At 35.8% G+C, this 13,436-nt stretch overlaps 1 protein-coding gene across 1 annotated transcript in view; it reads left to right on the forward strand.

Annotated features, from left to right (window-relative positions):
• LOC128576738 (interleukin-1 receptor accessory protein-like 1) overlaps nucleotides 1–12,246 on the forward strand; it is an 82,097-nt gene extending 69,851 nt beyond the window's left edge. Inside the window, exons 8-9 of the mRNA XM_053578981.1 lie at nucleotides 10,208–10,378; nucleotides 11,093–12,246. Of these exons, the coding sequence (XP_053434956.1) occupies nucleotides 10,208–10,378; nucleotides 11,093–11,811 (890 nt within the window). The 3' untranslated portion in view covers nucleotides 11,812–12,246. The remainder of the gene's footprint in view (nucleotides 1–10,207; nucleotides 10,379–11,092) is intronic.
• Nucleotides 12,247–13,436: the final 1,190 nt, after the last annotated feature.

Raw genomic sequence — 13,436 nt, forward strand, 5'->3', positions numbered from 1 at the left:
ACTTCATGTTTGGAATTTAGCTTCTTCCAGGTTAACATTCAGCTGAAAATTGGGATATTCCATTTCTCTTCTTCCGTTTTCCCTCAAGAAACCTGTTGCAGTGAGCTATGATGTGAGGTTGCACTAAGCTATGATGATGTCAATGCATTCTAGCCAGAGTGACAGAATGAGACCTTGTCTCAGAGAAAAGAAAAAAACCCAAAAAGCAAAAACAAAACCCCCCAAAACAAATAGATGAATGGCCTTCTGCCTGAAGACACTCCAAGCCTTGGGAATTTGACTTCCCCACTCTATGTTCGTGTGCAGCCTCCTGACATTCTTGCCAAGTCTCCAATGAAAGCAGAATGCAGGCGTCAGTGTTTTAGTCTAATTTTCATTGAGATAAGGGTTTTTCTTGTTTTTAGTAACCTGAAGTCCCTTTAAGCAACTGTAGTCTTCATATCTCCCTGAGCTATTGGCTCACTTTCTACCTGCTGTGATCCTATTTATTTTTGGAAATAAAAACTTATAAAAAATATTTAACTATAATTCAACTAGAAGTGTATCAGTATATTTATAAATAATAAAGACTTAAAAATTTAATGTCTACTAGAGGATTAGAAAAAATCTGTATTATGGATAAATAATAATTGACAAAAAAAGAAACTTGTTTCTAGGGAACTCACATATCTCTTCCTCACTGGAGATACTGCCACCTCATCTTTGGACACGTCGAGTACTAGTTACTAAAGGGCCAGATCCTTCTATGGCCTCTAGTCACAAGCTTCACATTGTTGTCCAGAATATTCTCCTTTGTGAATTTCAGACACCCTTACCTATATTTCCAGCACCATAAACCCTACTACACTCATACTCACCTCCCAATTCTTTAAGAAAAAATCATCCCCTTAACCCATTAGCTCTTTAACATGCAGGTCCCATGTTGGTGCAGAATTTTTCTACAAAGATTTTAGTTTCCAAAGACCTTCCCTGAGAAAAAGGACATAACTCTTTGCTCTTCTTGGATTCTGCCTTGAACTATAGGAACTTCAGTTATACCCTTCCCCTCCCGGAGGCCTTAAGGGTCCCCTCTCAGAAACTCAGGCAGCCTTTAAACCTCAGTTACATCCTCCTACATCTAACTAATTATGTAGTCTTCCAGTGGTGGAAAACTTCTATGACATTATCCAATCCCGATCCTTCCTAGCTGTCCCACAAGTCTTTTCTTCTTCCAAAGAATAGATGACTGTCAAGAGAAAGTACCGGCTTTTTCAATTCTTGTCTTGGCCTTTTTAAAAAAAAAAAAAATTAATTTGGACGTTAAATCTGAGAAATGCCTTCTTTACGCTTGGTCATGGTATTTCTCTCCCCTGAAAAAGAAATTCATAAAATAATCTTACAAGAAAGGAAAGGTGAAGAGTGTGAAGAAGAGCAGGGAAAGAAAGTTTAGCTGATATTTCGAAGCCTCCTACTATGACAATGTGATAATAACAAATTCATTGTCCATTTATTAACTAGTTATTGAATAACAAGTACTGTGTTGACTACTCTATTAATAATAAGAAAGTCATATAATTAGAAAGACAGAATTTAAACCCAGATCTAAAAGACTCTAAATCTCAACAATTGTAGCCATTGTATTAGGCTGGGAGATGGTGAATCACCATCAGGAACACATTCAGCCAGTTCCCTTCAAATCATTACGGTAGGCATTACCTATTTTAGTTCTATATTAGAAGGATTCTTATATAAAAGAATCCTGTTATTTTCTCAAGATAGAACACGTTGATGCTTTGCTCTTTTAGTTTGTTAACATCACTCCTATGTCTCTCCCAACATAACCTTACATTTTACTATTTCCCCTGGATTCCGGTCTTAGAACTTCTCTTCTAATGCCACAACACCCAAATTCTTGGATTGCATTCATTATCCTGCCTTTCATTGCATTCATGAACAAGTAACTCCTAATCTGAATGTCCTGCTCCCACTTCTCATGTTTCAGTATCATTTTTCTTATAACAGCCCACTGTTGTTTCCACCAACATAGGTCCCAAACACCTGCCCCCAGCACCTCCATACTCATTCATTCATTCTCTGTCATCCTACATTTTCTATCTCAGCTTGTTATATTTTCCTTTACCTCACTGTCTGTACTTTTTCTCCTTGCCTGCCATTTCCAATTAGTTGTTAAAATCAATCACACCTCTTGAAATTAGACTTTTTCTCTACCCTTACTGCAACTGGCCTATCCAAGCTTCCTGCACCACCTTCTTGCTTTCATTCTCTACCTCTTTATTTTATCCTTCACAGTCTAATGTAATTATTAAGTACACATATACTGTGACTCTTTTTTTAAAGCCTCCATTTTGCCTTCCAAAGCAAGTCCAGGCTTCTTAGGTCAGAAAGCAGTTGCTATTAGAGGGTGGCTCAACTTACTCTTACAGCATTGTCATTCCCATGGAATCTGAACATGCAGAGTTCCAGTTAGAATAAGATGCTGGTCTATGCACAAACTCAGCTGTTGAAGACTGACATAAGACAGTCAAATTATGCGTAATTCTTGGGTTCTTTTGCGTAAATGACATAACAATAACAGTTAAAGGTAAAAGGTTAGCTACTCCCCCAACAACCTTCATTCCATAAAAAAAATGAAAGAAAGTTTGGAAAAATTGTGCTACATAGATGTTTATTAAAAAATAGGGACAAAACCCATCTTATAACCTTGAGAAAGTTCCAACTTTGGGGCACATATGCTCTCAAAAAACTTGTAAGAAAATTTCCCCTGAGGCAAATGTGACAATATTCAAGTGGTAGGATTGGGCTAACCATCTAAATGACATTCAAGAACATTCTTCATCAGAACATAGGATCACAGGTCTAAAAGAGTTTCTCCAAGAGGGTAGGCCACTGGTCCCGCTAGATTCTTGCAGGGGAGGGGATGTGTTTCTAAATTATGTTAAGTAAACCGTATGTCTTGAATTGCACTGATTTTTACCGCAAAGAGACCATTTCCAAGATGCATTATACTTAGTAAAAGCTACAAATTTTTGCAGTGAAATCTGATTTATAATATCCATTGCGCTAATTGATGAAGCATCGACTTTTGATCATAAAGATAGTTTAAGAGCTTATAATGGCTGCCTTTGGAGTACTGCCTCATTTTAATTAAATTTTAGCTGGCTGTCCTGATAAGGACAACCTATTGTCTCTAGAGCAGAACTTATAATAACATAGCACCCCACTGTCTGTGCTGGAGTAATTAGAAAGAAAATACAGACATCATAACAGCATCCGACTCCTTTGCTCCTCCATGCCTCTGCCTGCCATGTCCCTTCAAGTTTTGTTTAAAAGCTTATAAACCCTGATTAATGTTTGTTTTTCTCAGGGCAAAAACTACTTTTTGTTGTTTTTTTTTTTTTTTTTTTGAATTTGTTTTCCTTCTCTGACTATGAAGTATGTAGGGCATGCTTACTCATAATGATGGCAAGACAGGCTTATAAAAACACTGTAGTCACTAATATGATTTCTATTTTAAAGATGAAGAAAGACATCTCCTACTTTTATGTTGGGAGTTATTATAGGCATTGGACAAAATAAGTTAGAACAATATTTCACAATCTACACCCGAACCCTTGGAAAATGTGAACATCTGTTCCATTTCAGGCATATGAAACAAATTGGTATCTATGCAATCTTAGGCCATAGAATTTACTTTTCTTTATCTTTCAATTACAAGGCCACTCATTATCCATAGGTTCAAGAATGTATGTCCTCATATCTATCAGTGAAAGAGAGTTCTTCTGTAACCATTCAGAAACTCTATAGGGTTTGGTTTTTGTTTGCTTGTTTGTTTGTTTTGGAGGGGGTGGTAATTAGATAATTTTATACCCAGAATGAGTTTTTGAATCCCCGGAGGAGAGGTATAGAGTTGTTTTTGGTATATAACTTGCCCCGAATTATAAAGTCTTAAATGGTAGGAACCAAGCCTTCCTGTCCCAAATCCTGGCTCCCTTTACAACTCTGCTACCTCTTACTCTTAAGACTTCTGAATCTATATTGCCTGCTGCCCTCCTAAGGATGCAAAGGAAGGAAATCAATATCTTTTGAATGACTTCTTTGGGCCATGCATTGTGCCAAATGGTGGGGACTCATTTAATCCCAGATATCTTGGCTCGGCGCCTGTAGCTCAAGTGGCTAAGGTGCCAGCCACTACAGCTGGTGTGTTTGAATCCAGCCTGGGCCTGCCAAACAACAATGACAACTCCAACCAAAAAATGGCCGGATGTTGTGGCAGGTGCCTGTGGTCCCAGCTGCTTGGGAGGCTGAGGCAAGAGAATCGCTTGAGCCCAGGAGTTGGAAGTTGCTGTGAGCTATGATGCCATAGCACTGTACTGAGGGCAAAGGCTTGAGGCTCTGTCTCAAAAAAAAAAAAAAATCCCAGACCTTTTTAGGAAGGTACTATTTTATACATGAGGAAATACAGTTTCAAGTGAGTTATATAAAAAGTTACAGCAGTCAAGATTTGAGTTCAGCTGCTGGTTTCTTTTTTCACTATTTCACACCATAAATATTTTAATTAGTATCAAATTGAAATGTTTGAAAGCTTTTGGATTCAAATAGTCCAGAAAATTGCCAGGTGGCAAAATATGTAAACTAGAACAACATGGTAAAATTTTCAGTGTATGACTTAAGCAATTTTGAGAACATAATTGCCAGAGGTTGCCGCAGCACACCTGTGGTGCATCTTACAGGGGTATTTGCGAAACTTGGTAAATGTAGAATGTAAAGGTTTTGGCACAGTAACTGAGATAACGCCGGAAAGGCTATGTTAACCACTGTGATAAAAATGTGTCAAATGGTCTATGAAGCGAGTGTATGATGCCCCATGATCATATCAATGTATACAGTTATGATTTAATAAAAAAAAAAATTAAAAGTGAAATTTATTGAAATAATGATGCTCAATAATCACAAAATCAGAATATTAAGGTTATGTATCTAATTCTTGTTCATTCAAAGATATAAGTATATCTCTGCAGAATTTTTTGTTTGAAAAATGATATCTTGGAAATGTAAGAAAGCATATGATGGCAAATCTGAAACATGAGAAAGAAATGTGACTTGCTTTGTAAACACTCTTATTTATTCCAATGATGTCAATGCTAATTTTTAATTTCCACAATTTTCTGTGGTTATATGCCCCACCTAAACATACAAAATCACCTTTTAAGATGAAAAAGAAAGAGATGAAATACACTATTCATCTTTGATCCCTCCTCCAGTCTCATTTTGGGAACCCATTTGCTGAATGATGGCTTCTGTCACGAGTCAATTTCACTTGTATGACTTATAAATATTTGAGAACAAAGAAAAAAAAGAAAGAAATAGCCAGCTGCCAATAACAGCTGACAACTATTCAATAGGTGTTTAAAGGTTAAAAACTCCCCAAAACCTAGATGTCAATCTCAAACCATTTCTGTTGTCAGTAAATCTCTTTCGTAGACCAGATGCAATATTGCCACCACCTTCATCTTGAAAAGGGAATCTTCAATGTACGTTTTCTTAAAAGCTGCGGTATTCTAAAAATTCCATGGATCTCTTGGTTTCTCAATACTCTTAAAGAGAATTGAGGCTATTATCCTCTCATATGTTAAACAGAATGACGCATTTATTTATCTCCTTTTCAAACTCTTCATTTCTGATCATGGTTCCATTTTTTCCCTCCCTCATCAATATTTCTTAAATTCATGTTTTTAGGAACTCTATAGGGTCCAAATTTTCTTTATTTCCCCTCAAAAATAATTTTATAAAATATCAAAGCCAGAAGTTCATTTAGTCAATTTAAGGAGAAAAGTCTGCTGAGCATGTTGATTGACTTCCAGTAACCGAATAGCTAATTGATTGTTTAGATCTTAGGTTTTTTTGTTTGTTTTCTTTTTTTTCTTCTGGTGGCACATTTCAGCCAGCATCTCTTAACTGTCATAAAAAAAAGTAACTTAATGACTATATTTGAGATTATGAAGAATTATTACAAAGAGTGTGTACACCAGCTGTTTTCTATCTCTGCAGTGAATAGAATTATAGTTGATGGCTTATATTACAGAAAGCAAAATTTAGAGAACAAAGCTCAGAATAAGAAATAGGCTCTTGTACCACCCTATGACTACTTATAAGCTGTTTGTAAACTGAAGTTGAATTTAAATGATCATAGCCCTGTTCTTTAAAAATATTATTTGAGGTCTTTTGTGTTATAAAAATGTCAACTTTTTCAAAGTTTCACTAGTCACATGAAGCTCATACACACTAAGATTTGCCAATATATGCTATTAGATGTATCAAAAACAATTTAAGAGATATTGTCCACAATGCATATTCAGTTGCAAATTGGGAAAAGGCTAGAATAGAAAACATTGTTGAATTTTATATGGCATCTGGCACTGAGTTTTCAATCTAACAACTTTCAAACCAGAGATTTGCTTCTGGTGGTAAATAAATACCTAACCCATTACTGCACTGATGTAAACACTGGAGAAAGAGAAAAATTAGATATCAATCAGGTGTCCTATTGATTTGAGGATGGTGCTGCATATGCTTGCAAGGGCCTTTCTACCAGGATAATCTGATTGTGAACAACTTCTTTCTTAAATGGAAGATATTACCTTAAATGCTATAAACTCATCCGGATGACACAAAGAGATAGAAACTGACTGAGGTCATAGCACCAATTCCTGAAGTTCATTTAAGGTTAATATGGTTACTTCATATATTACTCTAGGCAAAAATCTATCCCCTTGTTGATAGCAGTGTGAGTCTTCAGATAATTTATTTGGAGTGTATGCCCTCTAAGTATTAGGTCCATTTATCATGGACCTGGGGTGAAGGAATGGGGTCAAAGATTAGTTATTATGGTGCTCTAGTCAATTACCTGGCAGCCAACTCCATTGCTTGATGTCACTGAGACCTCTGCATGCCTATCCCCTGTTCTTGGATAGTATCTCTTAAATGGTTTTCTGATGTATCTAATAGCATATACTGGCAAATCTTTAATGTGTTGTCACTGCACCAGCATCTCCTCAGAGCATGCTATAAATGCAAATTCTCAGTAGCTACTCTAGACCTACTGAAGGAAAAACTCTGAAGGTAGTGCTCACCAATATGTATTTTAACAAGTTCTTCAAATGATTGTCATTTATGCTCAAGTCTGAAAACCACTTTCCTAGAGGCATTTACACAGACTTTAAGGTCTTTCCTTAAATCACAAGGAGTCTTGCTAAACTCTAACCACACAACTCCTAGTAATTCTTTGAGGAATCTAAGTAGCATGGAGTTTACCTCTCCAAAGTCATCACTCCTGATAAATGATCTGGGTCCTGAGAAAATTCCAGGAGCTAACTATAGGCTGTGAGCCTTATGATGCCAAATGGAAGGCCATTCATTTATTTAATCAACAGATATGTCTGAGCATCTGCTAAGCCCTAGTCACAAATCTGAGGCAGGGATCTTGTAATCTAAAGGACAAGTCAAGATTCAAGCACAATGATACAATTAATGAGAAAAAAATAACTACCAACTCAGGAAAATCAAGCTCAACTTCAAGGAAAACAAATTATGGATTTAGCTTCTGATTATTTCAATAATGAGGACCCATAAATATTTTTTGAGCCACCATAAAGCATGATTTGTGGTGAGATTTGGAAAGGTAAATTTGGTGACTATTCTCAAGAATGAGAATAAGCTATGAGATTATTTGTAAAGAAAAAGAATAAGTGGAACATGCATCCAAAGCGTATGCACTAAAGAAGTGAGATGGTTATGTTACTAAAATTGAAATTAAAAGTGAAGAACAAAGCTTCGGATGGGAAGCTTCCTATGCTGGAAGCATGTTAAGAGTGAGGTACATGCTGAGGATCCAAATTAAAGGCCCAGATGACAGGCAGGAGTGGAAGACGATTCATACATAGTTCAGGAGAGAGAATAGGATCAGACATCTACATACATCTACACCTTCCTCTAAGGAGGAATCTACACTGAAGTGATAGTTGATGTTATGGGAGAAAAGGAAATTTTAAGAGAAAGTAGACTGAAAGAAAAATTAAGTGGGCCACAGAAAATCTTGATAGTGTTTGCAAGTTGGAAGAAAGGTGGTTCATGGAAGAGGTAATCAGCAGCAGACAATGTCATATAAGCAAGGGTGATAGCCATCTGGAATTTACCAGTATGGGTGGTCCAGTCGTCTGTATCTCTGCTATCATAATTCCTGACCACTTTGTCCTTATTGGTGTACATGTTGATCTGGTTTTAAGATATTTTTAAGCCTAGAGAAAATGAGGGGAAAATCATGAGGATCTAGTTATTGCAAAACTCCATTTTAGGGGAGCTTCAACAATTTATAGTACTTTGAGGCAAACTGGAAGATAACAGATTCCCAGAAAGAAAATAGCATATGTGCAAAATAACACTATAATGCACAGGCTGGTCCAAGGAACCCTCTTTTTGGTCTGTGACTCCTTTACTACTCTTAGTAATATATTTATGCTCTGTAAATGGAATATTGGCTTGTCTGCATCTCCTAGTAGACTGGAAAGTGCTGACTAGTATTATAAAGAAAGTTTAATATCTCTTAGAAAAGACATGTGAATTGCTAATGGATGAGCATTTTAATTAAATATTAACTGATATTACAGACTAGCTTTATTATGTGCTATTTTGTACGATTTCTTATTTAAGTAAAGTGTTTCCATTAACAAATGGTACCATTACAGACTATCTGTTGGCCTATGGGCATAGCCTTATTATATAGCTAACACAATTATTATTTTTAGAGAAAATTAGATTTTATTTGTAAAATGCACAACTACATCCTAGTTGAAGAATAAAGGAAATACTCAAATATGACACATTTAGGATGATAAATGCTTCTAAAACTTTTTTTTTCTAAAAGCCACTTTTTAAAACCATTTTCTATAGCTACAGGGCTTTTGTTCCACAAAGATCCAATAGTGGAATTGTTTGTTTCTTACACATTTGTACTAACATTTGGTGCAGTAAACAATTTTATGAGTTTTCCCTAAAAAGTTATAATCATAAAATAACTTCTGTATGGCTCAAAATCAACAGACTTCTAGAATTAACACACATATGAAGATCTCAGGTGCTTTGGTGTTCCTGGAATCAAAAAAAAAGTATCCCAAAGCCACAGAAAGCACTAGTTGAGAATATCCCTCTTTGATGTGTTATAGCTCAAAGATTTTAAATTCTATGCCTAATGCAGAGTTCATTTTATTCAGAAATTTTATGAGTGTTTCCATTCAATCTTGATCTAATAATCATCAGGAAGCATGATATATAGCGAAGGATATTGACAGTCCTAGACTCAGCATATTGACAGTGTTTAGTATTAGAGTGAACCATGAATCTTGACACTTTATTCTAAAAAGGAAATTAACAAAAGAGAGACTATCCAGAGAATAAATGGTTTCTTATTCTTAGAAACAAGTAAGTAATTTGAAATGCTATGTTAAAAAATATTAAGATAAAGCGAATACATCATAGCAATCCTCAAATATTTGAAGAGTTCCATGCCAAAAGGGGAAAGAGTAAAGAGAGAGATTATACTTTAGTATGAAGATTCTTTTATTTATATTGTACCTTTTGATCCTTATGTACAAACTCAGGCCCCAAATCCAAGGAGTATCTCTCAGTAAAAAATTTACTGTTCCAAGTTTGGTTTTATTTTCTCCTTCACAGAAAATAACAGTACACATAATCTAAAAATAATTCCCCTACAGTCAAGCTAGGCTTAGTTTTCTCTTTTCCTTTTTTCAGTAGGGTACAATGGACAAAGGCAGGAGCAGATAAATATAAGATTCCTGTAAGGTCATACTACTATCCAAATATGTGCCTTTTATTAGCAGTCACAATTCTCTAAGATCTGTACATCAAAAATAGTGGAAATCAGCTTTTTATTATTCATTTCATTGATTTATTTTTTTACTATTTTCACAACAATAACAAAATAAATCAAAATGGTGACCCTTTATACCTCCAGTCTAATTCCATAGTATTTGGCATTATTGAACTCCTTATGAAAAATAATGAGGGTTTCTTTTCTTTTTGGTTTCTTACAAATGGGGCATTTATAGACGTTTATGAAAAAAACATGATTGTTTGCATGTTCCATTGTTTTCTTTGTTGTGATGCCATCTTTACTTTGTAATTTTTTTGACAGACAATAAGGATTACGATGCATACTTATCATACACCAAAGTGGATCCTGACCAGTGGAATCAAGAGACTGGGGAAGAAGAACGTTTTGCCCTTGAAATCCTACCTGATATGCTTGAAAAGCATTATGGATATAAGTTGTTTATACCAGATAGAGATTTAATTCCAACCGGAAGTAAGTTAATGTTTTCATTTGAGTGGTGGTGTTGTCATTACTTTCACATAAAATTTTAATTTGGGGTTCTTTACTTCAAAATTCAAGTGTGTTAGTTTCCCAAGGAAGAAATATTTTTGTGTATTCATATGAAATGTAATTTTTTATAGCGCAGAGAAAATATTTCCTTCTATCATTCTATAAATTATCTCAATGTAGGAGCCCTGACATTTAAAGACCAAATGAGAGATTTGTCTATAGGAAAGCTATTTCCAATTTATTTATTTTTATTTTTTATTTTTACACATACATGTGTTTATTAGGTTTCCATTTTTTGCCTTCATGAAATTAAAAAGGCTTAAATTTAATAACAATGACAATGTTTAAGATAAGGACTAGAAACAAAAACCTTGTAAAGAACGAATGAGCATAAATACATTCCGAAAAGAAATCAGACAACTGCTGCATCAACATATTAAGCAATGATAATAATAATAACAATAATAATGCAAAGAAAGTAACATTCACATTGTCAAATAAGAGTAAGTCTATTATGTCTATTGAGGGAAGTAAGGCCCAAACTCTATTCAAAATGATCCTTGGCTGCATTCATCTTCTCAAGGTGGTACTCAGTAAGCAACAATTCTCATTTAATGTCTGAAAGAGAATCTGCTGGGGCTTTCTGGACCAAATATTCCATTTGTTCACTCTGATGCCCTCTTTTCTCTTTTGTAGCATACATCGAAGATGTGGCAAGATGTGTAGATCAAAGCAAGCGGCTGATCATTGTCATGACCCCAAATTACGTAGTTAGAAGGGGCTGGAGCATCTTTGAGCTGGAGACCAGACTTCGAAACATGCTAGTGACTGGAGAAATTAAAGTGATACTAATCGAATGCAGTGAACTACGAGGAATTATGAACTACCAGGAGGTGGAGGCCCTCAAGCACACCATCAAGCTGCTGACGGTTATTAAATGGCATGGACCAAAATGCAACAAGTTGAACTCTAAGTTCTGGAAACGTTTACAGTACGAAATGCCTTTTAAGAGGATAGAACCCATTACACATGAGCAGGCTTTAGACGTCAGTGAGCAGGGGCCTTTTGGGGAGCTGCAGACTGTCTCGGCCATTTCCATGGCCGCGGCCACCTCCACAGCTCTAGCTACTGCCCATCCAGATCTCCGTTCTACCTTTCACAACACGTACCATTCACAAATGCGTCAGAAACACTACTACCGAAGCTACGAGTACGACGTACCTCCTACTGGCACTCTGCCTCTTACCTCCATAGGAAATCAGCATACCTACTGTAACATCCCTATGACACTCATCAACGGGCAGCGGCCACAGACAAAATCCAGCAGGGAGCAGAATCCAGACGAAGCCCACACAAACAGTGCCATCCTGCCGCTGTTGCCAAGGGAGACCAGTATATCCAGTGTCATTTGGTGACAGAAAAGCAAGGGACAGCCCGTCCTGGGGAGCTTGAGTGGAATCTGCAGTCCAGTGCCTGGAACTAAATCCTCGACTGCTGCTGTTAAAAAAAACATGCATTACAATCTCTAGAACACGAGGAAAAACAGGGTCTTGTACATATGTTTTTTGGAATTTCTTTGTAACATCAGTGTCTTCCTATTTTACCATGTCTCTTACCATTACATTTTTGACTTTGTTTTATATGTCATTGGAATTTGTAAATTTACAATTTTTTTTTAAAGAAGAAACTGATGTGTAGATAGAAAACTCTTTTTTGCTTCATTAGTTTAGTTTTAGAATGGGTTTTTATTTCCTTTTTTTTAAAGTTTACTTTGCTTTTAACATTTCCTTGGGGTGCTTGGACAAATCTATCCGATGGGACAAGGAGCACCGGATCCTCTCTCGGGTTCTGCCTAGGATCAACTGGGCCATTTGGCCTTCAGAGAGCAGTGCAATGAAGGCCAGCATTGCTATTTGGGGAAGAAAAAAAAAAAAAAAAACCTGAGAACACTTGTTCATAGGAGGGCCCTCCAGTCAGAGCCCCCGAATCTCTTCCTTGTCCCATCTCATTCCCCACCTCTACCTTTCTAATGGCGGCATGATATGTAAACTCTGCGGACGGGTGGGGGTGGGTCTAACTGTCTTAACATTTAATTCACTACTCTTCAGAATACACTCTAGACCCAAAGGTGTGCTAGTCACTTGACAGTGACCACTACAGAGTGCTAAGAAGAGAAGATCAAGGGCATGAAAATGGGGAGAGTGTTGTTTCCGTTTTTTAAATGAGTTGACGTACCCTTATATATATATATATAAATATAAATATAAATATATGTAAAGACAGCAAAACAAAACAAAACAAAACAAAAAAACAAACAAAAAAAACACAAATACAAAAAAAAAAAAAAAATCAAGCCCTATATTTGATCACTTCCTGGAAAGGCATGAATGTGTTTGTGGATGTTTTTCTTTAATATTCTACTTCCTCTTTTCCCTCTATAATTTTTCTGCAAACGAGATTATGTACAAATGCCAGGCAAGTTAACTCAAAAGGGTGAATCAACGCAAGTCAAAATGAAATTTACATTGAAGGCTTCCAAACCAAAGGGAAGGACAGGATGTGTCATCAAATATGTTTTGTCACCTTGTATTATATAAAATGTTATTTTCTAAAAAGTCAGAGAAAATCTATGAAACTTCTTGTGGAGTCCCCTTGTATTTAAATGTTAACTCGCTTGCATTTAATTTTCAATGCTACATTCAAAATTAAGTGGTTTCAGTTTGTGAACATAAGTAACACTTATTAATATCAAGGCGTTTAAATAAGAACTCAGGAGGTCAAACGTAAGAATACCAACCAAGAACAATATTTTTAAAGCAAACATTATTTACACAAAATAGTTTTAAAAATATATCAGAAAGTGTTTAAAATAATTTTGCTGTATAAAGAGTGTATTTTATTTTAACTATATAATACTATCTTTCAGAAAACAGAAAGCTGATGCTCCCAGGAAATTCATCCCTTACCATTTAGTTTTATGTTTGAAATCAGTGACATAAGCAGCTAATTGATATTCATGTTAAGGATGACTCAAAATCTA

Source organism: Nycticebus coucang, chromosome X (genome assembly GCF_027406575.1).
Source record: "Nycticebus coucang isolate mNycCou1 chromosome X, mNycCou1.pri, whole genome shotgun sequence".
NCBI lineage: Eukaryota > Metazoa > Chordata > Mammalia > Primates > Lorisidae > Nycticebus > Nycticebus coucang.